The 25,740-nt window shown below is 42.2% G+C and overlaps 1 protein-coding gene across 6 annotated transcripts in view; it reads right to left on the bottom strand.

Annotated features, from left to right (window-relative positions):
* AAK1 (AP2 associated kinase 1) overlaps positions 1–25,740 on the bottom strand; it is a 246,166-nt gene that overhangs the window by 56,706 nt on the left and 163,720 nt on the right. For 2 of the 6 annotated variants that reach the window (XM_036752566.1, XM_036752569.1), the window contains exons 10-13: positions 25,487–25,641; positions 19,539–19,837; positions 12,557–12,826; positions 2,641–2,870 (exon numbers count right to left, since the gene is read on the bottom strand). In XM_036752566.1, the coding sequence (XP_036608461.1) occupies positions 2,641–2,870; positions 12,557–12,826; positions 19,539–19,837; positions 25,487–25,641 (954 nt within the window). Of the gene's footprint in view, positions 1–2,640; positions 2,874–12,556; positions 12,827–19,538; positions 19,838–25,486; positions 25,642–25,740 lie in introns of all 6 variants that reach the window. The other 4 variants (XM_036752565.1, XM_036752568.1, XM_036752567.1 and 1 more) reach the window with 2 other exon arrangements.

Raw genomic sequence — 25,740 nt, forward strand, 5'->3', positions numbered from 1 at the left:
TGTCAATAATAATAATAACTAACATTCTATAGCACTTACTATATGCCAGACATTGTACAACTTACACAACAACTCTGAAGGGTAGGTGCTGTTATTATGTTTATTTTGCAGATGAGGAAACCGAGGCAAACAGGGTTAAGTGACTTGCCCAGGGTCACACAGCTAGTAAGTATCTAAGGCCACATTTGAACTCAGGTCTTCCCGACTCCAGGACCAGCACTCTGCCCATTATGCCTCTTAGCTGTCTCAGTGTTAGACTTTAGTAAAATGTAGATGACCTGGAATGATATACAGACCATTCCTGGAAGTGATCACAGAGACCTATAAACAGGGAGTTAATTATAATTGGTCCCCTGAAGGATCTGAAACAGGTTGGCTGTCCATGCTCTCATAAGCTCTTCTGGATAGCAGAGGACCACAGCATTGGGCCATGCACAATCACTCAGGCTATGAGTCTGGAGACCATTCCATAAAACAAGAAACTGAAGATAATTATTTTAACTTGAAGAGAAGACTTAGGCAGGACAAAGGACAGCTGTCTTCAAGTATCTGAGGGACTGTTACATAAAAAAGAGATCGGAACAGGGATCGGTTCTGCTTGGTCCCAGAGGCCACACCTAAGAACAATGAAGTAGAACTTACAGAGAATCACATTTAAGCCTGATGTATGAGAAAAGCATTTCCTAACAATTAATGGCTTTGAAAAGTAAAATGGTCTGCCTTAGGAGGACTGGAGGTGCCTAGGTTTCCAAGAAGCTACTGAATGACCGTTGGGCATTGATGTTGTAGAGGGGATACTTGGTTGAGCTGGTATGTGTTGGATGAGATGACTTCTGAGGGAACTTTAAGATGGTGCTTTTCCCTGCCCTTATTTCTACAGAAGGGGAAACTAGGTGGTGCAGTGGATAGAGCATTGGGCTTGAAATCAGGAAGGTTCATCTTCATGAGTTCAAATCTGGCCTTAGACACTCACTAGCTATGTGACCTTGGGCAACTCACTTAACCCTGTCTGCCTCCGTTTCTCATCTGTAAAATGAGCTGGAGATGGAAATGGCAAACCACTCCAGGAACCCAAATGGGGTCACAAAGAGTTGGACATGACTGAAACAACTGAACAACAACATCTCTACAGGCGTCACTGGCATTTTATCGGTTGTTGCTAGACGAAGTATATTTAGACCCTGACCTTCATAACCTAGCTCGCTAACCAAGTCTTTATAGTTGGTCCATAGCTCACCATAAAAGAGCTATTGGAACTGCAGCATCAATAGGGCTGGTTCTAATCTCTTACTGACTCTGAGAGACATGGGCCAAACAACCACACCTTGGTGTTGTCCCCCAGGTCAAGAGATTCCATCAACAAGATGAGGAAGCCTCAGCCTAAAAGGCCAAGGAGGCCCTTTATGAGGAGGAGTGCCTTTAATGACTTTATCATAGCACATATAGGTGGAGGGGAAGAAGGGAGAGGAAACCAGCCCTGCCCCTGAATTTTCTTTTAAATGCTCTGATGAATATTCTAAAGCTAATTTATATCTAGATGAAGATGTGACTGAAAAAATTTGAACTCTGCGCATGTGGAGCTACGATTCTTCATATAGAAGTATCTCCTCCTATCTCAGAACAAAGCACTTTGTACCTTATCTTATTGTACTTTCATACTTTACCTTTGAGGGGTCTTAACTTCTGTACTAGACTGTAGGCCCCATGAGGGTAGAAATTTAAGTCCTGGGAGGTCAGGGACTGTGCCTTACTTTGTACGACCACCCTCAGAAGGCCTTGGTTCATTGTATAATTACATTGTACAAAGACAACGGATTACTTCCCATCATCCCCCCCGATCTTTACCCTCCTCTGAATTCATAGCACTCACTGGCTGTATCCACTCAGTTAACATACTACTCCTTTCAGTGCACTTTATGCTCCAGTCAAACCAGATCACACTCTGTCCCCAGAACCCGCCATGTGCTTTTTGTTCTGGCTGCTTTCTATTCTTGGAATGCCCTCTCCTTCCCTCCTTCATCTCTTGAATTTCTCTCTATTTTTTAAAGCCAAACTCAAATGCCACCTTGGACATGAAGTCTAAGGTTACTAATAATTGTCTTCTTCAGACCTTATGTAGCACTTTGTTCTACTACTCTCTAATGTTTTTATCTTGTAATTTGTAGTACAGGATAATTTGTATTTAATTTGTATTAGGTATTTATGTTTATCTCTTATCTTCCCCAATAAATTATGAGGTCTATGTATTACATGATATTGTATTAATTTGTACTAGGTATTTATGTTTATCTCTTCTCTCCCTCAATAAATTATTAGGTCTATGACAGCAAGGGATCATAGTTTCCTCCAAAAACTGTCTCTCTCAATGCAGTGCCCTGTATGCAGTATGGGTTTAATAAATGTTTATTGAAAGAATGAATGATGAATTAATATTTCTTAAATTCAATAAGCCAAGCACTTCATAATTGGCTCAATATTGGCTTGGAGAACACACATTCAGGCAGTTTTTTTTTATATCTTTCAAGATGTTTGTGAAGAAATACAATGTGCAAGGTGTATTTTAATTGGCTGACAGTTCCATTCCTCATCTCCGCTCCCCACAGCTGGAAGGCAGACAGAAAGAAGAAAGGAACAACGTACTTGGACTTATTGAGGCTTGCTTCAGCTGCAGCTGCCTGGAGCAACTGAGTCGACTGGCTGGCAGGAACTCCAAAAACGGCGCTGTGGGTTACATCACTGAGGATTCTCCGGTGTCCGGCCCGCTGGGCTTTGGGGGATGATGGAGGAGTGAGAGATCCAAGCTTCTGCCCCTGGATGGCAGGGGGTGGCGTGGTCTGAGCCTTTGCTTGTGGTCTTATTGGTGCTTGCTTCTGCTAGGAAAAGAGAAGATGAAGAAGAAAAGGAAGGAAGGAAAAGAAGAAAGAACACTGAAGCCTGACACAAGGACTTAGCTGCCAGCTTAGGGCAATAAGTTTCCCCTCCCCGCTTTCTGCCCCAAATTGGATAAATGGACTCTGAGAATATCAAGGGTGGTGCTGAGACTGACATTTGATGGCGAATAAATGTGAACCTTCTCAGGAAACCTTTATAGGGTAACCATGAACAATCATTTAGTCAGTCTACTAGCACTCATTAAGCACCTACTATGTGCCAGGTAAGACAGCAAGTTGACTCAGTAGATACAGCACTGAGCCAGGAGTCAAGAAGACTGGAGTTCAAATCCAGCCTCAGACACTTACTAGCTGTGTGACCCTGGGCAAGTCATTTAACCCTGTCTGCCTCAGTTTCTCATCTGTAAAGTGAGCTGGAAAAAGACTGTACTAGCATCCTTGCCAACAAAACCCCAAATGAGGTCATGAAAAGTCAGACACGACTGAACAAAAATAGAATGTGGCTCAAATATAGGAAATTCCAGTCAAGTAAGGAACCACAGGCATGTAAATAACCATATCACAAGTAGGGACTCTTGTTTTTCTTTTTATAGCACTATCACCTTGCACATAACACTTGTATAATAAATGTTTGTGGAGTTTAATTTGGAGCTGGGAGGGCCTTTGGAGACCATCCAGCTCAACCCCATTTTAGAGATGGGGGAAACTTAACCAGAAAGGTTAAGTAAAGTTCTGTTTCATTCCAATGGCATTAATTAAATACTTGCTATGAAACAGGTCAATCAACAAGCATTTATTAAGTGCTAACTGTGTGCCAGGCACTGCCTGTGGGATACGAGTACAAAGAATGAAATAGTCCCTACTTGCAAGAAGCTTACATTCTAACGGAGACGAGAAGTGCATATCAAAAAATATACTGTATGTGTGTACATACGTATATAAAGTACACATGTGTGGAAAATATCAGAAACACTAGAGCCAGGAAACAAGAATAGTGAATGTTATGTCTGGAAAGGATCTTAAGGATCATCTTTACAGAGGAAGAAACTGAGGCAAAGTAAGGTAAAGTGATTTGTTCAAGATATATTTTGCTTCCAAGATGGGGCTCCCACACAAGACAGTGTGAAGTTGGATGAGATTTCTCTGAAATGAGAGGAAAGGCTCTGGAAAGAAACACAGTAATCTAACCTTTCCTTCACTGGAGATCAGGACTGCTCTATTAATTAGCTGTAGCCTTTCTGCTGGAATGGGAATGAGGGACCAGGGTAATAAGCAGGATGCCAAGGAAAAAAAATGAAGGAATTGCTCACAGCTAGGCTGATAACACAGGGACTCAGACAACATTGGCCATTTTTTATTCTCTAAGTCAAAATAAAAGCATCATGGCATAGTGGAAAGAAGACTTGGGAAGAGCTGAAGTCTTGAGTTGGGAAGAGCTGAGTTCAAGTCCTGTTTCTGACACACACTGTCTGTGTGACCACGAATAAATCACTTAACCTCTCAGAGTCTTAGGCAACTCTCTAAGACTAAGTTACAGAGGAGTTACTGCTCTGTATCAGTGGAGGGATCTTCTATACTTGGGAGTTTCCTATATGGATGAAATCACATTTCATAGTTTATCTTCCTCTACCTCTCCTCACCCCATAAAAAAATGGTCAAACTGTTACTGGAGACCAGGAAAGACAACAATCAGATGGCTGAATTGTCCTAAAGCCAAGATAGTCATTCACTCAATTCATTCATTCATGTACTTATTAATTTATTAAGCACCTACTATTTTGATCAGCATTGGTCCTAAGGCACTTACTATGTAATACTGTACTGGTGACTAATCCTTCTATTATGTTATAAGCTCCATGAGGGGCTCTACCTTATCTAAAATTTGTTATGTCCCTCAGTCGTTCCCAAGAAAGTGTTCTGATCAGTTGTTCACTTGTTTCAGTTATGTCTGACTCTTTGTGACCCCATTTGGGGTTTTCTTGGCAAAGATACTTGAGTGGTTTGCCATTTCCTCCTCCAGCTCATTTTACACATGAGGAACTTACTATGGGTTAAGGGACTTACCCCAGGGTCACATAGCTAGTAAGTGTCTGAACCCATATTTGAACTCAGGTCTTCCTGATTCCAGGCCCAATGTTCTATCCACAGAGCCACTTTGCTGCCCTCACCTCAATACACCCCACCCTTGGTTTTGCCATCTCAGCTTACAATCCTAGAAGGTAAACTCCAAAAAAAATGGGAAGGCTAGAACATTCAGCCAAGCAAGCCAGGCTATCTGGGGACGGTGAATAGAACACTCACTCTTTTTACAATCAGAAGGCCTGGGTTACAATACTGGATTTCTTGCTTATAAGATGTGTGACCTTGGGCAACTTATTTAACCCTCTGGCCTCAGAATCTCTGTCTGTAAAATGAGGAAGTTAGACTACATGATGAATTTTATGGTTCCCCTAGCTCTAAATCTATGACCCCGTGATTCTAAGATTCTTTATTCTTACATTGGAATAGTCCTGGAGAAATTACCAGGATAATTGCAAGTATGCGCAAGTGTATGTATGTGCATGTGTATTTATATTTGTCTATGTGTGTACCTAGATATTTAGCGGCTTTATGACAAGTCTTTTTGATCCTCCAGGTACAATGCCTTTCCTTCTCATATCACCGTCCATCTAATATATATTTATCTTGTATGTACCTAGTTACTTACACATTTTCTTCCTCATTAGAATGTGAGATACTTGAGCAAGGAATAGTTTACCTGTCAGATCTATGGAGAAGGGAAGAATTTATGACCAAACAAGAGACAGAGAGCATTACAAGATATAAAATGGATAATTTTGATTATATTAAATTTAAAATTTTTGCACAAACAACATCAATGCAGCCAATGTTAGAAGGAAAGCAGAAAGCTGGGGAACAATTCTTATAGCAAGTATCTCTAATAAAAGCCTCATTTCTCAAATATATAGAGAATTGAATCATATTTATAAAAATACAAGTTACTCCCCAGTTGATAAATGGTCAAATGATATGAATACACAGTTTTCAGATGAAGAAAAAAAAGCTATCTATAATCATATGAAAAAATGCTCTAACTCACTATTGATTAGAAAAATGTAAAAAATGTAAATTAAAACAACTCTGAGGTACCACATCAAAACTATCAGTGTAGGATAGAAGAGGTGTTAGGCTGTCTACCAAACTAAAGTCTACAGAGCTGTTGTGCTGACCTCATTGTTGTATACCTGTGAAACCTGGACAGTACACCAGAAACATGCCAGGAAACTAAATTGTTTCCATTTGAATTGTCTTAGGAAGATTCTGGAGGTCACCTGGCAAGATGAGGTACTGAACACTGAGGTCCTTTATCGAGCTAAACTGCAAAGTATTCAAACTCTACTGCAGAGAATGGAACTCTGGTGGGCTGGCCACGGTGTTCGAATGCCAAATGTACATTTGCCTAAAAGACTACTTTATGGAGAACTCACCCAAAGCAAGCACTCACATGGTGGTCAGAAGAAGTGATGTAAGGACACTCTCAAGGTCTCTCTGAAGAACTCTGGAATTGATTTCCTGTCATGGGAGACACTGGCACTGAAAAATGCCATCCATATCCAGAGAAAGTACTGGTGGAGTCTGAATGGGGATTGCAGCGTACTATTTTTCACTTAACTTTTTTCATGATTTTTTCTTCTGGTCTGTTTCTTCTTTCACAACATTACTAATATGGAAATATGTCTTACATGATTGCACATATGTAACCTATATTAAATTGCTTACTGTCTTAGTGAAGGGGAGTGCTCAGGGAAGGAGGGAGAAAATTTGGAACTCAAAATTTAAAAATAATGAATGTTAAAAATTATCTTTATATGTTATTGGGAAAAAATAAAATGTGTGTGTATATATATATATATGTGTGTGTGTGTATAAATAAATAAAAATGTGAGTTCCTTGAGGTCAAGAACCGTTCTAGTCCTTCTATGCATCCCCCAAACTTAGCAAGGTACCTGGCACATGGTAAACAATAAATGCTTGTCGATTAACAAAATAGAATTCTTTCAACAAGAGGCTTCTCTGTCCCATGGAGTGGATGATATGAAGTAAGGCCCCATAAGCCAACACACGATTCTGATACCGATTAAATGGAAGAAAAGCCAAGGTATTGTGGGCCTGTCAACTAATTCTAACTGGGTTCCAGTCCTGTATCTGCAATTTGCTGTCTTGTAAAGGTCATTTTGGTTCTGTGGATCTCATTTTTCCTCCTCTACAAAATGAAAACTGAGATTAAACGATATCTAAGGTTCCTCATGAAGCCATTCTGAGGAGCTGGAAGTAGTTTGTGAATGTCATCCAGCTCACCCTTATCTATTTTCCTGGTTTTACACAGTGGAGACAAACAGTTGAATAGAATCAATACTAACAGAAAAGAATCATAGCATCTAAGCACTTGAGGTGGCCCCATTGGTCATCTAGATGAGCCCATTATCAGTCAGCAGCCTTCCAATTCTATTTCAACACGTGTGGTATGAGGAATTGAGCCAAGGGGCAGGCTGTGTCCAGATAAGAGACTTCTTGAAGCATTTTTATACTATTTTACCCAGAGTCCAGAATTAAAATCTTCTTAGGATTCCTCATTATGTTATCGATTCACCAAGAACTGTGCTAGCAGAGTGTAAACCTTGGCCGGTCCTACCATACCAGACGATGTTCCTGTCCTCTGAGGACCCCCACTCTAAATGCGAAAAGGCTTACCTCCAGGATGTGCCAACCCCCCACTCCAAGTTGGTGTTTTTTCTTTTTTTTTTGCCATGAAAACAGAAAGGCCCATCTATAAGGCACAGGAAGATTATGATCTGCATAAGGAAGGGAGTGGCCACACCAACCGTCAACGTGCCTAAGAATATTAGAACAAGAAGGGGTCTTTGAGATCATCTCATTCACCCCTCTCATTTTGGAGAAGAGGAAACTGGGTCTCAGAGAGATCATGTGACTTTTCCCCGGTCACAGAGCTACTTAGCAGCAGAGCTGAGACCGGACACCACAACTCTGACCCACACTCTCTCTTCTGCTCCAAACTGCCTCACACAGATGAGGAAACCTGCCCAAAGTCACATCATTAGTTAGTGGCAGAGCTGAGAATATTAACAGTAATAATGATGATGACGATGGTGATGATATTATTGTTAGGTTTTAAGATTAATAAGGGGCTCGCTCCAAAATAACCCTATGAAGTAGGTAGTAAAAGTATTGTCATCTTACAGATGAGGAAACTGGAGTGTGGGGATAAGGTCATCCATATAGTTAGTACCAGAGCCAGGCATAGAATTTAGGTCACTGAGGCTTTTTCCACTCTATTTCCTGTGATTTTACTGAGGCTACTGAAGGTCAAAGTCAAAAATTGAGGCTGGGGGCAGCTAGGTGGTGCAGTGAATAGAGCACTGGCCTTGGAGTCAGGAGGACCTGAGTTCAAATCCAGCCTCAGACACTTGACACACTTATTAGCTGTGTGACCTTGGGCAAGTCACTTAACCCTAATTGCCCTGCCTTCTCCTCTCCAAAAAAAAAAAAAAAAAAAAAAAAAGGCTAGGTGTCCCCAGTCCCTATTCTAGGGTCTCATGAATTGTTAGTACTAACTAATGCCTTCTGCTGAGTTCTTAAATGGATATGCTCTTTGTGTGCATTCATAACAGATCTAAGAGCAGACAACGGGTAATGGGCATGACTTTCCAGAGGTCACAAAGAAAACCACTCTAGGATTGTCCAGGACTGGATTAAACTAAGAAGGAGGTTGGTTCTGAGACTTGCACACAGAACATCCTTTTTTTTTATTAATTTCCCCCCTACCCCCCTTTTCCACTTCCTAGTCAAAAGTAAATCAGTCTTCAGAGTAATGCTTGTCCACAGGTGAATAGGAATGTGGAAGAGGTTTGGAATTCATTCCCAACATAGTTGTAAGAGGGACATGAAGAGGATAACCTGTGATCAGATAAAGATGACAGAGGATGGCAAGTGTGTGGGCAAAGGAAGCTGATCTCCAAGGCAAAGACAAGACATGGCTCATCCTGGATGAAGCCTTGTATTCACAGCCAGATTGGTAGGGGAGACACCCCATGGTCATGGAGTATGGAACATGAAGTCAGAAGACCTGGGTTTGAAATTCCAGCTCTTACTTATTATGTGTGTTCATGGGCCAGATCCTTCTTTTTTCTTAGGACTTCAGTTTCTTCATCTGTATAATGGGGATAAAAATAGCTATTCACCACTGGATTGATATGGAGAAAGTACCTTATAAAATTTAAATTGCGATAGAAACATCTAATTATTGTTCTTAAAACAACGTAAGGTCTAGGATGTTAGGTATTAGGATAGGACTAAGAACTTAAGCCTTGGTGCTGACAGAAGTTTTTATCTGGTGAATGGGAGAACGTTTGAACAAAGGTGATAGATGAGAAATAGGGATTGGTGGGTAGGAGTGGCGAGAGGAAAGAGGGAAAGGAATGAGTATTTATTAAATGTCTATTATATGCCAGGCACTGTGCTAAGTTGCAAATATTATTTCATTTAAAAAAAAGAAAAACTGTACGAGAGAAATGGCACAAGCCATAAACAGGCTAAAAGCAGCTGATGCGGAAGAGCTGGTCTGAGGCTCTCTATAATTTACAGCTTTATCACGGTGACTCTAGCTTATATTAGAACTCCGGAGCATGATTGTTTTTGCAAGCATTTTCTCTCAATATACATGGGAGAAAGAGTCTTTGGAGCAGAGACATAAATAAGATTTACTGGACATCAGTGTATGTGTGTGCATGTATGTGCGCTTGTGCATAAGCACATGCATATGTTTGAGCGTGTGCACATATATATATACACACATACATACACGTATATGTGCACTATGCGTATGTGTGGGTACACTGCTGCATGTGCATTGTGCATGTATTTACATGCATGTGTATGTATGTTGGGGTAGGGGAGCTCTCCCAGAGAAGTCCACAAGAATGCCAAATAATCAGGGGCTGGTCAAGATGACCCAGCAGTACCCAATGGGCAAGTGCTACGACACCATAGCCAGGATGACAGGAGGACCTGCTCCATAAAGCCTGAAGTGGGCGCACACAACACGGTGGCAGGGTACACCAATAATGTTGTAATGATGAATAACAAAAGAGATGGGATAGGCTCTCGATGCTTGTTTGAATGGTGGCTGGAGACTGGCCATAGAAGAGTTATGCTCCCAGGGGGGTGAAGAAAGAGGAGCATGCCTAATGCGCCTTGGTGAATAGAAAGTCCTTTATTTCTGGGGACCGGGGTGGGGAATGGAGCTCTGCTGTGCACTACAGTTTAGTCATTCTGCTACGCACTACAAGCCTGCTCTGCGTAGATTCTAGCCAGAGCCGTGTGAGCCAACAAATTAGACAAATTCAGGTTTTCTTTTATCGCCAGGGAAGCACCATGTGGAGCATGACCACAGACTGATTACTACCTGACTGAGCCAGGCGGCCGGCTATACACAGGAACTACATCACAGAGCCCAGGGGTTGTTCTGATGGCCAGAGATTGTGAGGATGGGTGTCTCATTGTTTGAGATAGAGTAGAGATGGAACTCAATTCCTTTAAAGATCCCTGGGTAAGTCATAGCAAGGGGGAGTGAACTGTATTAGCCTGATCCCTCACATCTATGGCAAGAAGCAGTTCATATGAGCAGTGATGGATTCTGGGACCCAATGGATTTAGGATGCAGAGAAGGAAAAAGTGGCTATTATGATTAAAGCACTGCTTTAGCAAAGTACTTTACAATCATTAGAGAGTTATAATTTGGTCAAAATTCCTTTATTTTCAATTATCTCTTCATCTTCTCCTCCTTATCAAAGGATAAGGTAAAGACCCTTGGACCAGAAGCTTGATTTGACCTATTCCAATTTCAATAACCTATTCTAAACCCAAGATTCTGGTGATGATGATAATGACAGCTAGCCACCAATGTTATCTAGCTCATCTGATGCTCACATCAGGCAGGCCCTCTTATCATCATCCTTTACCAGGTGAAGAATGTTGTGGGGAGGTGAAGGCTTGCCCAGGGTGACAAAGTTAGGATTTGAGTTTCTGAAGTAGGATTTGAATTCAAGTCTTCTTGATTCCAAGTTCAGCATTCTATTCACGGTACCACTTAGCTGCCTTATTCTTTTTGTTAAAGTGATTCCCCTCCTATATTCAGAGTTTTCAAGTGTGCCGAATTGCCATTTTCTTGGAGTTGGTTGGGATAAATCTGCTTGTGTGGAGTAAGGCTATAGACTGATTGCTACTTGACTGAGCCAGGCTAAACGCAAGAACCATACGCAAGTTAGAAGGTAAGGAGGGGCACAAGAGACCTGGCTTGAGATGGCTGGGTGGTAAATGAGAATCCACCACAAATGCTCGGGTTAGGTAGTTGCTAAAGGCCTCAATTTACAGAAAGTAAGACCCAGAGATGTACAAGGGATGGTCCAAGATCATGCAAGTAGTAAGTTATCAGATCCAGTATAGGAACCCAGGCCCTCTCCATACAAATTTAATGTCCTTTCGGCCGCACCATGCCCTCTCTTTTCTCTGGTACTCTAACACTTAGATCCTTTAGTTAGGAGTTCCTAGCTAGCAGAAAGATCCAAAGGCCTGAGCTTAAATGAAGTGCTCAATGGGGAAAGTCCCCAAGCCTGTATGCCTCAGAGGATGTTGATGGACACAACCTGACTGCTGGTGGAAGGGCACTCCCCACATCTGAGCCCAAGAGTGAATGTGGCTTACCCCATTACCCATCAAAAATATACAAGTGGATGCTCAGTTGCCCCAAGTTCCTGTCTGGATCCTAGAGAGCCTGAGCCAAGCAGAGGCCCTTGTAAGGAAGTGGCTTGTTAAGCTGATATCTGCTTGGTATTAAAAGGCTCAACTGGTAACTTCTTCTGAGGCAGGGAGAAAAAAAAATGCTTCCTGCACAGTATCAAGGCTCATGTATCTTAAGAGGAAAAAGGGGGTCCTTTTAGAAAAGTCGGCTATCTTTCCTGAAGAAGAATACCAGTCCCTTACTGGAGTCTTGACTTCCAAATGGAGATGTTAATAGAGGTAACAGGTTCGCCTTGCCCCTGCACCCTGTGTGGTGCAGAGGAGACTGAATTTGGGGTCAGAGACCCTCTTCCACTAATACCACCTGTATGACTCAGGGTAGGCCATTCAACTTTGACACTCAGTTTCTCCCCTGTAAAATAGGATGATTACCTGTCTTATATGTTTGTTGTGAAAAAAGCTCTCATTAAACTGGAAAATGCTGTGGAAATGTCAGTTATTCCAGAGTGATATATAAGAATCACCCCCTTCTCTCTTATGGCTCCTCTAAGAAGCCCCATACCCCTTGAAGACCACACCTCAAAAACCTGCACAACATTCTGCTCATCAGATGAAACCATAAGAAAGGGCAACAACTATCATTTCTCTAAAGGCAGGCAACTGCCTCAGCCTTAAGGACAACCAGACTCAGCAGGGGGATGGGAGTCCACAGCCCAGGTCTCCCTACTCCCAGGCTAGACTAACCCCCACTCACCAGATTGTTCTGCCTCTCTCTTGCCCTTCCCCTAGCTCTCACTGCATGCTCCTTCCTCCTCTGCTTTCGTTCCTCAGCCCAGGTCAATTCTTACCCCGGGCTCCTGGGCAGGGGCTGGCTGTTGGGCTGCAGCCACTTGCACCTGTGGCTGAGGTTGAGAGGGAGCCTGTTGCTTCGGCTGTCCGGCTGCCACAGCTGTCTTCTGCTGCAGCACAGCCTGCTGAGCCTTCAGCAGCTGCTGCTGCTGCTGCTGCTGCTGCTGTTGGTAGAAGTTCTGCATCAGCTGCTGCTGAGGGGCTCCTTGGGGTGGCCCAGGCAACTGAGCAATTGCTGGTTGCTGGGCTCCCTGGTGAATCACCTGGAACTGGGGGACCAGTAAGACAAGACAGTGAGCAAAAGCTTGACACCAGGCCTGTGCCCCCAAAGGAGACAAGCCTTAAGTTACAACTAATCCTAGTTCAGAGGGGCCTGTTCAGAGACAGAACAGGAAGAGAACTTTCTCAACCACCTAATCCATATCCCTATTTGACAGAAAAGGAAACTTAGGATCAACCTCCCTTGGTTCGGTATTGCCACTTAGATCAACTGCAAACTTGTCAGCTCTCTAGAACCTGGCTCCAGCCTACCTTTCTAGCCTGATTTCACATGATTCCCCTTCACATATCCTATGCACCAGAAAGCCTTTCTCAATCTCCCCAGCTGTTAAGTGTTCTTCCTATCCTCAAATTTCTTCCACACTGTATTTTTTCCCCCTATGTTCACGTATTCCTACAGCAGAATTTAAGCGCTAGCCTCTCCAGGGCCCACTTAACCACAGTGGCATGTGTGTGGGCAATTAATAAATCTTTGTTGAATTGAAGGGACTTGCCCCCAGGGAACAATAAATTGAGCCAGGCTTCAAGCTCAGGATTCAAACTTCTGATTCCAAGCCTAGTACTTTTTCCAATGTACCATGGGTCAGACTCAATGCCATGGTTTGTACTGGTAGCCCCAATGACATATTATTAAATATTAAATTATTATTAAAAATAATAGACCCTTTATTAACGTGCTACTCTGGTGCTTCTCTATGGCACAGAAACGATCCTAGGTTCTGGGGGCCTATGGCAAGAGAGCACAAGCTCTGACAGGTCTCACTAAGATGGGAAGAATCTGAGGATGGCCTTATTATGAACTGCATGGCTATCATCTGAGGACTGGTGGTGACAAGCTGAAGGAGCCTCCCCACTTGAACGGTGGTCAACAAGTGATGAATGATGCAGCTACATCAACGAAGACTGTCTGCAGGGGCTGCCCAGAGAGACAAAATGGTAGCTTCTTCAAATACTAGAATAACTAACAACAACAATGGTGATTTGTACCTGGAAAGCAATGAGTGCTATCCAAGAGACTTTCACTGAACATTGCATTCTATCCTCAATTCAATTGAACAAAAAGACTGTCATTTGACAAGTCAAGAAACTGAATCACTGAAGTTCAGTGACTTGCCTGCCTAGGATCACAGAGCTATATAAGGGCCCAGCCAGGATTAGAATTCTTATGACTGAATTCACACTGGGAGGCTCTTTGCACCTCACTGTGGGAGGGAGCCGAGGAATGAGCATTACTCTTCCTATGGATCTCCATCCCCATCCTAAGGAAACCAGACACGTCACCACCCTCAGCTTGGTGTAGCAGCCTAATCTCAGCCCTTGAGAGTGATTCTCCTTTACTATCAAGCCATCTCAGAGAGATATCTTTGTACCCTCCCACATGTTGGCCCATTCTATAAACATTTCAACCCTCATTATACCGAATGAAGCTAAGGATCATCTAGGCAGCTAAGTGTTGCGTTGGATAGAAAGGCAGATCTGAATTCAGGAAAATCCGGGTTCAGATGAAGCCTCAGACACTTGCTAGCTAGCTATGGGGCCCTGAGCAAGTGACTTAACTTCTGTGTGCCTCAGTTTCCCCATCTCTAAAATGAGAATAATAACAGCGCCTAACCCCCAGAGGTGTGTGTGGACAAAATGAGATAATATTTGTAAAATACTCTGCAAACCTTAAAACACTGTATAAATGCTAGCCGTCATTATGATCACCTTCACAAATGAGATGAGACTTAGAATAGGTTAATGAAGTGAAAACATAAAACCAAATCCAACTCAGGGCCCAGGAACTAGGCAACCAGCTGAAGAGCCCATGTTTGGGGGTCAGGGTATAGAGATGAGGGGACAACAAAGGGACAAAGGAAGATGAAATTTTTATGACCGAATAATAACTACTCCCTTTAACAACTACAAAGTGCTTTCCTCAGAACAAGTGACTGCAAGTGTCATTAGGCCAATTTCACAACTGAGGAACCTGGGTTAAGAGATGTTATATGATTCATCAAGGTCCTCAGCTAGTAAGAAAAGAAGCCAGGTTTCCAAAGTCAAAGGTTAAAAACAAGTAAGGTAGTGGTAGAAATGAAATATGGCATCAGACGACTATGGTTCGTAGATAGTGGGTTATGCAATAATGGGCCTTGAGAAAAGGTCAGGAAGGGCCACCCTCTGGTGGGACCACACAGTGGGGGAGGTGGGTGGGAGGGAGGGTAATCTGTTTATAAAGAAAGCCTTCCCAATAGTAGCTCATCTTAGGAGGAGACTTAGAGACAGTTTGCTGATGAGATTAAAGCTTCTCTTTCTGCATCACCAGCAAACCACCTACTCAAAATGGCAAGCTTAGAAAATAAAGATTAAGTCCAGGATTTATCACCAGTTAAGAAAATAAATAGCAAGCTAAGATGAACAAAAAAGGCATCATGAGGATTACTAGGTGTAACAGTTACAGGCTCACAAGGTAGATAGGCCAAGTAGTATTAGCCCCAATTTACAATGGGGGGAACGTGAGATGCAGAAAGGTTATATGACTATTGCTGGCTACACAGCCAGAAAGTGTCTTGAGCTAGAGCCTGAATCCAAGTTCTAATTCCAAAGCCAGAGCTCTTTTCACCAAGCTAGGCTGCCTCCCTTAAAGATCCAAAGGAACCTTAAAGAGTCCTAAGTCCATTGTGATCTCTACCACTTCTGGTTTCACTAACCTATCTCATATGTCACCTGGAGATGTGCTTTACAATGTTATTTAATCTTTCAAGTATTGATGTCTTGTCTACCTGAAAGGAAATCCTGTGTCATATATATACATTGCTGTTTCCCCTACAGCAGCACTGAGCACAGTAGCCAGGACTCAGCTTTACCTCTTACTCTTGGACCTCCTTTCACCATGTCATACTTTCTCAGTGGAGATAAAACAAACATAAATAAAAGGGTGGACATCCTCACAAAGTCTAAAGACAGGAGAGCTGATGAGTCAGAATGAGTCAGTGACTCTTTTGCACTATCCAGGAGAGAGGGGATCCTGGCCAGCTGACGGGAAGATCTACCCTGCTTATATTAGAGAAGCACTATTTACCAAGCTAAACTATGCTGATGACAGCATCCTCCAAAACCATCCAGATCGTTTTACTCTGACCTACACTCATTATAAACATTCCCATTTTAATTTCATCACCTCAGAATCTCTTCTTGGGAAGAGAAGAGGTTGACAAGTCAATGTACATATTTCAGTTCATGTGGCAATGACATAACTCAATACTCTGATCATCCTTGGTTTCATCAATATAGACAACACTCTCTTTCTTTGACTTGGTGGATAGTCTTTAAAAACCCCTGCAGTCAAAAACTTCATCATGCTGTAGATAACTTTAGGAAGAAGCTCTCAGAACTGAGCTAAGCGGGGCCTCAGGTGACAGCCATACAGTCCATCCCTTGGTCCATACTGGGTAGGGCCTATTAGAGCTTATACTCCTCTGGCATAGCCCAGGCAGAACCCAAGGTAACCTCCCAAGCCATCATGAATCACTGAAGAGCTTTAGCAGATGGGCAAAGAACCATGTCACTGTAAATCTTAAAACTGGAAGTCTTACGGATAAATGCTTCTCTAAGGAATGGCTTAGTTAGAAGTAATTAATTCTGAAGTATTGTCTGAAAATGGAGATTCAGGCTGGGGTTGGGGAGAGGCCTGTGGTGACCTTAACAAGATAGTAATTCTAGTGTCTTTTCTCTGTTACTTACTTTCTATTCATCCTATAGATAGCTTGTTTTGTATATATTTGTTTGCCTGTTGTTTCTCCCATTAAGACTATAAGCTCCTTGAGGGCAGTGACTGTCTTTTGGTTGTTTTTGTATCCCCAGCATTCAGAACAGAGGCTGGCACATATTGGCTGCTTAATTAATGTTTATTGGTTGATGGGAAGCTCAACTTGAAACAATGGGTCAGCCTTAGACACACATTACACCCCAGTAATCTGCCAAAATCAGTTGCTTCTGACCTATGTGGAGTGATGGAAGCATTGTGAAAGACAACCCCATCTTTCAAGGAATAGTTCAAGCCCCACTTCCTCCATGAAGTCTATGCTGGTAACTCCTACAATATATTTGCCCTAATATGTTTCACAAAATTGGCCAAAATGTTGTCATCAACTCTGGTGCAAGCCACCATTTCTTCTTGCTTGGGTTACTATGATATCCTTCCAATTATTCTCTCCATGTCCTAGGATTCTCCTACGTCCAAACCATCCTTCATGTTTTTACAAGATGAGTCTTCCTAATGGACAGGTTTCTTCACATCCTTCTACCACTTAAAAACCTTTATTGCCACCTTATTCCCTAGAGACTGAAGTGCCTCACTGCCATGATTTTCCAGGTCTTCTATAATAGGCTGCCACCCATCTCAGGTGCTGTTTCTCTAACAGAATGTCAGAGCTAGAAGGGATCTGATAGTTCAGAAGTTCTCAGAATTTTTGGCCTCAGGACCCTTTTACACTCTTGAGGACTCTCTCCCCCAAAGAGCTTTTGTTTATATGGATTCTACCTATTGATGTTTACCATATTAGAAATGAAAACATCTTAGCACTATTGTGAAAAAAGTTTTGATCTCAATAGTTTGACCCCAAAGAGCCCCTGTGAAAAGGTCTCAGGGACCCCCAGGGGACCCTGGACCATATTTTGAGAACTAGTGTTGTAGACCAGTTGGTCCTTGGAGTCTAAAAGGACTTTATAGCGCTAGACAAAGATCATTAGTCATACAAATGAGAAAGTTGAGATTCAAAGAGAATAAACTTTCTGCTTTGGATTTCAATATTCTTGTCTATAAAATGAATAGTCTGGATTAGATGCTCTTCATGTAACTATGCTCTGCCAAAGTGGACTTTCCATCATTCATTCTATGAACCCTACTGTTTATTCCACCCTCTGCTGATGTTACTTCCCTACACCTGGAACATCACACCTGTACAAAAGCCTTCACCTCTATAAATACACTTTCCTGATTCCACAAGTCAGATTGAGGGTTTCCAGTGAGTTCCCATGGCACTCTGTCTGTGATGTTCTGTTCTGGAGCATGGTATATACCTTATATCCCTTGCTATGTGGTAAGCAACTTGAGGGTGGGGACTTGCCTCATAATCTTTGTAATTCCCCTAGTGCCTAGCACAGGACTCTGAAAGCAGTAGCTACTTAAGAAACTTTGATGGGTCATGAATGTTGCTTGGGAATTGTTTCATATGTGTATGTCTCTTGCAACTCCACACCATCATTCTGTTGTTCAGTTGTTTCAGTCATGTTCCTGATCCTATTTGGAGTTTTCTTGGTAAAGATACTGTGATTTGCCATTTTCTTCTCCAGCTCATTTTACAGATGAGGAAACTGAGGCAAACAGGGTTAAAGACTTGCCCAGAATCACACAGGTAGCATCTGAGGCCAGATGACCTCAGGAAGAGGAATCTTCCTGACTCCAGGCCTGGTGTCCTATCCACTGTGCCATGTGGCTGCCCTACTTCATCCTACACACCATTGCCAAATAATTTTCCTTAAGCACAGACTCCTCTACTCAATCATCTCCAGTGGCTTTCTATTCCTTCAGGACAAAACATCTCTGTTTCATTTTTAAAGTCCTATACAACTCGTCTCCAATTTATTTTTCTAGCCTTACTGGACATTGGAACTGCCCTTCCTGCACTTTGTGATCCACCCAAACCAGCCTTCTCATTGTCCCTCATGTGACACTCCACCTATCTCCCTGCCTGTGTACTAGCCATTCCCCACACTCAATCACCCCCTCCTCCACTCTGCCTCACTTCCTTTAAGACAAAAGCTCAGGCATCATCTTCTATAAGAAAGTTTTCCTTATCCCTCTAGACTGCTAGTACCCTCCTTCCTCAACTACTTTGCATATATTTGTATTTATTCACTATGCAACGATGTTGTATATACTCATATGCATATTTAGTATACATACTCCTCCCACGTATATCTAAGTATATACTTAAATAGAGCATATATTTCTATGTATAATCACACACAGACACATCCTCCTCTATAAAATGTAAACTCCTTGCAAGTAGGGACTATTTCATTCTTTGTACTTAACTGAGTGCCTGGCACATAACAGATCCTTAATAAATGCTTTGGAATTGACTGAAGTCTTATCCACCCAATGCAATTGCCAAGGCCTTGAGAGGAAGGAGAGTTGTATATATTTCTGTAGTTCTTACAGTGCCTAACATAATACTGGGCAGAAGCAATTCAGTAAAGATGTCTGGACATCCTGAAATCAAGAGACGAGTTTATGTATATACTTTATGAAGTTTAACTTTTAATGTGATGTGATCGAGAAGATATAGTTAATGCCCAAAGGGAACATTCAGAGGCTAGTGATGAGGTGAGTACAGAGTAGTTTTCTATATTAGACACCTGACCTCTTCTTCTTATTTTAGGGTTCCACCAACTGCCAGAATCAAAACTAAAGCATCAGGTCCAAGGGACACGGCCTGGATTCCTGGCTTCTACACCAAACCTGCTGCCTCTGGAGTGACGAGGGTCTTCACTCAATTGCTGGGCTGGAGACTGGGCCAGGTATTTGGCCTGTCTCACCAAAGTACATCTCTTTGTGTACTAAAGACCACACCTGAAACCGAGGGGACCTAAGATGTCTGTGAGATGGCAGAACAAACACCCACTGTAAGTGGTCCATGTGGCAGCGGCGCCTCTTACCTGCTGAGCTGGTGCCAGCTGCGGTGGCTGCTGCTGCTGCTGTGGCTGTTGCTGCTGGTAAAACGTGGCCTGTTGCTGCTGCTGCTGCTGCTGCTTGAGGAATAGATGCTGCTGGTGCTGCGGTGTGGCCTGGGCTTGAGCAGGCAGAACCTGGGCCTGAGTGGAAGGTGTCTGCTGGGGGGTGGGTGGAGCCTGTGGCTGCTTGGCTGGAGCCTGTGGGATTGGCTGACTGGGTGGAGGCTGGGTTTTTGGTTGGGGGACATTGGTGGGAAGGCCAGCTGGAACACTTGGTCCTGAAACTAGAAAAAAAAAAAGGTCCAGAATTAGGGTATAAATCCTCCTCTGGACAAAATGACCATTCTTGTTTATAAGATATCAGAACAAGTGATAACAAGTTCCAGTTATATTGTGACAGGATGGGTATGGGCCTAAGACCATGCCCATGTTCCTTGCACAAGGCATTTCGAATGACATTAATACAACAACTACAACAGTTGAGATTATATAGTATTTTAAAGAACTCTAAGCTTTACAATCATAATGAAAGGTGAAATTTATAGAGTATTTTAAGGTTTGCAAATGCTTTATATACATTATCTCATTTTAGCTTTAGAAAAAACTTATAAGGTATTGCCTCCAAACTGCAGATAAAGAGACGACTGAGGTTCAAAGAATCTCAGTGACTTTCCCACAGTGACACAACTAGTAAGTGTCAGATATGGGGTTTGAATACAAGTCTCTCCTGAATTTCAATATTTAAAAAAAAGACAATAAATAAGCTGGATATACTAACTGGCTTAGGACTACATGTTCATAGTGGTTTTCTAAGTCAATATGTACCCAAAGAGATCCTTCCATACAATTCAGCGCACCCCATTTCTATTTGAGTTTGACACCACTGCTATATTGGATATATGGATAATGGTCTAGATAACAGGTATACTTAGCACTGCAACTGCCATCCTTTCAATAACAACAAGGAACAAAATCAACATAGATCTCTTTATCGGGGACTACAGTATGTGCCCAGAACTTGAGGCAACTTGAATTCATGACTACAGCAACAGCAGATGATCCTAGGAAGTCACAGTCTACACCCTGTCACCTTCTAGTAGGTCCTAACAATCCATATGGCATAAAGTACACACAGGAACTCCGTGCTATGTGAAGAAAATGACAAATGCTGGAGAAACTGGGGTAAACAGGTACATTAATGCGCTGTTCACATAGCTGTGAATTAGTTCATTCTTTCTGAAAAAAAATTTGAAACTATGTCCAAAAAGTTGTTAAACCATGCAGACCTTTTGAACCAACAATGCTGCTACTAGGTCTATATCTCAAAGAGATCAAAGAAAGAAGAAAAGGATTCCTATGTATAAGAATATTTATAGCAGCTTTTTTTTTGTGGTAGTAAAGAATTGGAAATTAAGAGGATGCTCATCAATTGGGGAATGGTCTAAGAAGCTGTGCGGTATATGAATGCGACAGAATATTGTGTGCTGCAGGAAATGATGAAGGAGAGAGTTTCAGAAAAACCTGGAAAGACTTGTAGGAAACGATGCAAAATGAAGCGAGCAGAACCAGGAAAACAATTTTTATAGTAACAACAGTGTAAAGACAAACGACTTCGAGAGACTTAGGAAATCTGGTCAACACAATGAACAAGCCCAATTCCAAAAGGCTAATGCTAAAATGTGCTCTCACATGATGACAGGAAGGTGAAGGACTCAGAGTGCAGATTGAGGCATATTGCTTTTTTGGGGATATGGCTAATGTTTTGCATGATTATACATGAGGATGTGTAATAGGTTTTGTTTGTCTTGCTTTCTAAATGGGGGTGGTGGTGAAGGGAAGACTAGGAGGGAGAGAATTCGGATCTGAAAATAAAACAAAACAATCTTTAAAAAACAGAAGGCTACCATGTGCCAGTAACCCCAACCTCCTACACTTGTTTTTCCTTAAAAGGATAGTCTTTCATAAGTCAGATTCCAGACACCATCACCACTCAGAGGACATTCTCTGGGATCCAGGTTGGAGGTGGCGGGAAGAGGGTAATGGTAACAGATGCTTAAAAAGATCTCATCATCACCAGAACATGCAAGTTCCTGATATGTTTCCAAGTTCAGTTGCCCTCACCATAGCCCACAAAATCAACAGGACATATACAGGATATAACATGGCTCACGGCTAGAGTCTAAAATACTTTTGAACACAAATTCCAGAAGCAGCAACATAAGAAAAAAGAAAACTTCTGATTATTGACTGGGGCAGAAAGAAGATAAAAGAAGGAAGTGATCAGGAATTTGTCAATCTTCAGCAAGACCATCAAGCAAAGAGATCATTACTGATCACAACTACTGTTTCTACTGGGTCACCAGCAGTGTTCAGATAATCTGGAATCACTTTCATGTAGGGCAATCTGTACCATGAAATCTGCAATGAAAGAAAGCCACGTGCAGGACTACAGAGTGAGAGAAAAGAGTTAGGCAGTGCAGAAAAGGCTTAAGAAGCCAAGAGTGTTTGTTTACTTTGAGAACAGAGACTGTCTTTTGCCTTTCTTTGTATCCCCAGCACTTCACAGAGTGAGTGGCACATAATTGGCATTAATAAATTTTTACTGACTTACTGATGTGGTTAATTAGGTGTTATGCTATCCTTCTGGCGTATATGCCTGATGGCCAGCATTCACTTCTAGTGATTCTTTTGGGAATAAATGATATGTCCAAAATGAAGCTGCAAATAATCTGGTTCTTAGAGAGACAGATAGGAATGTATATCTTTGAGACATACATTCAAGGAAGAAAACATACATTCCTGAAGATCAGTTCATCTGAAAATAAAAATGGAGAGGGGAGGAAAAGAATGTCCAGATATAGCTGCTAAACCAAATACCATGAGATTAAAGGTATGACATAGAAAAAAAAATAGCAGGTGAGGTATCTATTAATTTACAGGGAAAAATAAATGGAAAGAGGGCCAGAAGTAACATCTATGGGCTCAGGTCAACATAGCTGGGTGCTAATTAATGTAACGTCCTGTGAGGTGGTTACATGTATTTGAATTACCACTATTTGAAATTAAAGTCCTGTAAAATGTGGTTAGTTCCTGGCCAATGAAAATATACAGTATGAATTTAAATAATGTGACTTCGCAGGATTCATTGTTCATACAAATTGTGACTTTGCTTATGCCAATACGAACAGTAGGGGTAATAAAATCAAGCTGAGATTTTTTTTTTAATGTAAAGAGTAATATAAAGTAGGTTCACACCAAGACTGGAATATGGTGATGGAAATGTGTACTTTGCGTGAAAGAGACAGAGTAGCTAGAAAGGATAGATGAGTATTTGAAGAAAAAAGGAATGAACAAAAGTGATTTTATGGACGGAGTGTATTACAGACTGCTTGGCCAAATGGAGGAAATTGATAATGAACTTTAAGTACAGATCACAAAACTGACGCAGAAGCTGGATATTTGTGAATTGAATGATGAAGACATCTGCAAGGGTGTGCTGTCTGCTAAAAACAGCCACTGAAAATTCTCGCCTTGTCTTGCTGATTCCTCTTAGAGAATACAGAGAAAGTAACAGGGGGAATTTTTCATCTGGGCCTGATCAGGACCAATAAATCAGGAAATGGTTGGTGAAATGGTTGGCCCTTTCATAGTTTTCTAGTCTTCTTCGACATTATTCTTTTCTGCATACCCCCAAGTACCACCATACTGGCCTACTTACTGCTCCTCACACGTCAGTCCATCTCCTAACTTCTTATCTTTGTATTGGCTTTCCCCCAAGCCTGGAATGGGCTCCCAAATTTTCACCTCTTAAAAACTCTGTCTTCTTTTAAGACTTAGCTCAAATGACTCTTTCTGCTTGAATTCTTTTCCATTTTCCACAATAGCTAATGTCTTCCTCTCCAAAGTTAGCCTGATTTCTGATTTACGTGTGTTCTGCATAAGCAGATGGCCATTTATCAAGGCATTTAAGTTACTGCACAATCTGGCCTTAACCTACCTCTCTTTTAAGAACTATTCCCCTTCAGGGACTCTCAAGTTTCAACCAAAACAGATTATTAATTTTCCTCTCATTCTGTCTGTCCCCACCTCCGTGCATATGGGCAAGCTGTCTCCTAGACTTTGTCTGCAATCTCCCTGCATCAGGGAATCTTAAGTTGGGATTCACAAACACTTTTTTTCCTTTAATATTTGGATAACTGTATTCCAATATAAATAGATTCCTTTGTGATCTTGTGTATTTTGTATTATGCACTTAATAACCCACAACACAAAGAGGGTTAAGAATTCCTGCTGTCCACCTGCTAAAATCCGTGTCCTGTGCACCACCCCCTCCAGCCTGGGTGCCACATCTTCTAGTCCCTCCTCATGGCTTCTCCCAGCTGAACGTCATCTCTCCTGTGTCTCTGTCACACTGAAGGTCGCATCGTACTTGCTTGTGTGCTTCTCCTCCTTCCCTCACTATCCATCCCCATAGACAGTAGGATCCTTAAGGGTAGAGATGGCATCATTTTTCATCTTTCCATCCCTAGCACTGAGCACAAGGCCTTGAAAAGATTAGGTAGTTAATAAATAATGAGGAGAAAGGCTAGAACTCTCTAGGTATCAAAAAGACGTCCCAGTCTTTTTTTCAGCAATATTGCTGCTCTTCCAGCACTTTTATTGTTGTTGATACATTTCAGTCATATCCAACTTTCCGTGACCCACTTTGGGGTTTTCTTGGCAAAGATACTGGAGTGGTTTGCCATTTCCTTCGCCAGCTTATTTTACAGATGAGGAAATTGAGGCAAATGGGGTTAAGTGACTTGCTCAGGGTCACACAGCGAGTACCACATACTTTCAAATCTCACACTTGCCTGCTCAGTCTCTCATATCTCCTTGCATTTTCACTTGGCCCCCTTCTGTTTCCAGAATGATGTCCCACCTCACCTCCACCGTTTAGAATCTTTGGCTTCCTTCAAGACTCAGAACATTGGACAGAGCATTGGACCTGGAGTCAGGAAGACCTAAGTTCAAATCCAGCCTCAGACACTTACTATCTGTATGGCCCTGGGCAAATCTCTTAACCTGACTGCCTCAGTTTCCTTCTCTGTAAACGGAAGTAATAATAGCACCTACCACCCAGAGTTGTTGCAAAGAACAAATGAGATTTTTGTAAAGTGATTCACGAACCTTGAAAGCGTGATAAGAAATCTAGCTACTAATTAGCCTGATCCCCATACCTGCTAGTGTTTCTCCTCTAAAGTTACTATGTATCTTGTCTATATAGACACATGCTGTGCCCCCCCATTTGAAGGTAAGCTCCCTGAAAGTAGGAACTGTTTTTTGCTGCTTCTTCCTCAGCGCTCAACACAGTGCCTGGCACACAGTAGGTGTTTAATAAATGCTTTTTGTTTTTGGAGGGGAGAAGGCAGGGTGATTGGGGTTAAGTGACTTGCCCAAGGTCACACAGCTGGTAAGTGTGTCAAGTGTCTGAGGCCACATTTGAACTCAGGTCCTCCTGTCCAGGGCCAGTGCTCTACTCACGGTGCCACCTAGCTGCCCTTAATAAATGCTTCTTGATTTATTTTAAACAGCATTCATAGAAGCACAGGACTTAACAGTAAGGAGACTGGGCCCCAGGGAAGATAAGTAATATGCCCATGGTTATTCAGAGAGTAAGTGTAAGTCCAGAGAGTACAGAGAATAAAAGGTACACTGTGAGATCACAGACAGTTTACCACCACCTCTCTCAAGTTGGGCTCACTGCCATCCTCTTCTTCTCCAACAAGGGTGCTCAATTGTCCTGTAGCTCAGTCAACATGATGCCACCAGACCTCATTCTGGAAGCCACGCTCACCTCCCTCCCAGGCTAGGCTGGAATCATCTGGCAAAAGTTTCCAGCCCATGATGTTGATGAAGTAAATCAGGTTACTTCCAATGACCAATTTCCTCACCTGTGGGTTGAGCCGGGGGCTGGACAGTGGGCCTCTTTCGAGGTGTCAAGGCTGGCTGGATAGGGAGAATTCCTGGGTTTGGTTGGGTCTGTCCAGCTTTCGGCCTTTGGCGAGGTGCAATCGACGTCTCTGTTGTGGGAATGGGGTCTGTCAGCCTATGAAAGTTAAAAAAAATCAAGTTAGAAGCGGAAATTAAAGATGCATACTTGGGGATGGATGTTGATGTGAGATTTTTATTGGGATCAAAAGGTCAG

The sequence above is a fragment of the Trichosurus vulpecula genome, chromosome 3, assembly GCF_011100635.1.
Source record: "Trichosurus vulpecula isolate mTriVul1 chromosome 3, mTriVul1.pri, whole genome shotgun sequence".
Lineage (NCBI taxonomy): Eukaryota > Metazoa > Chordata > Mammalia > Diprotodontia > Phalangeridae > Trichosurus > Trichosurus vulpecula.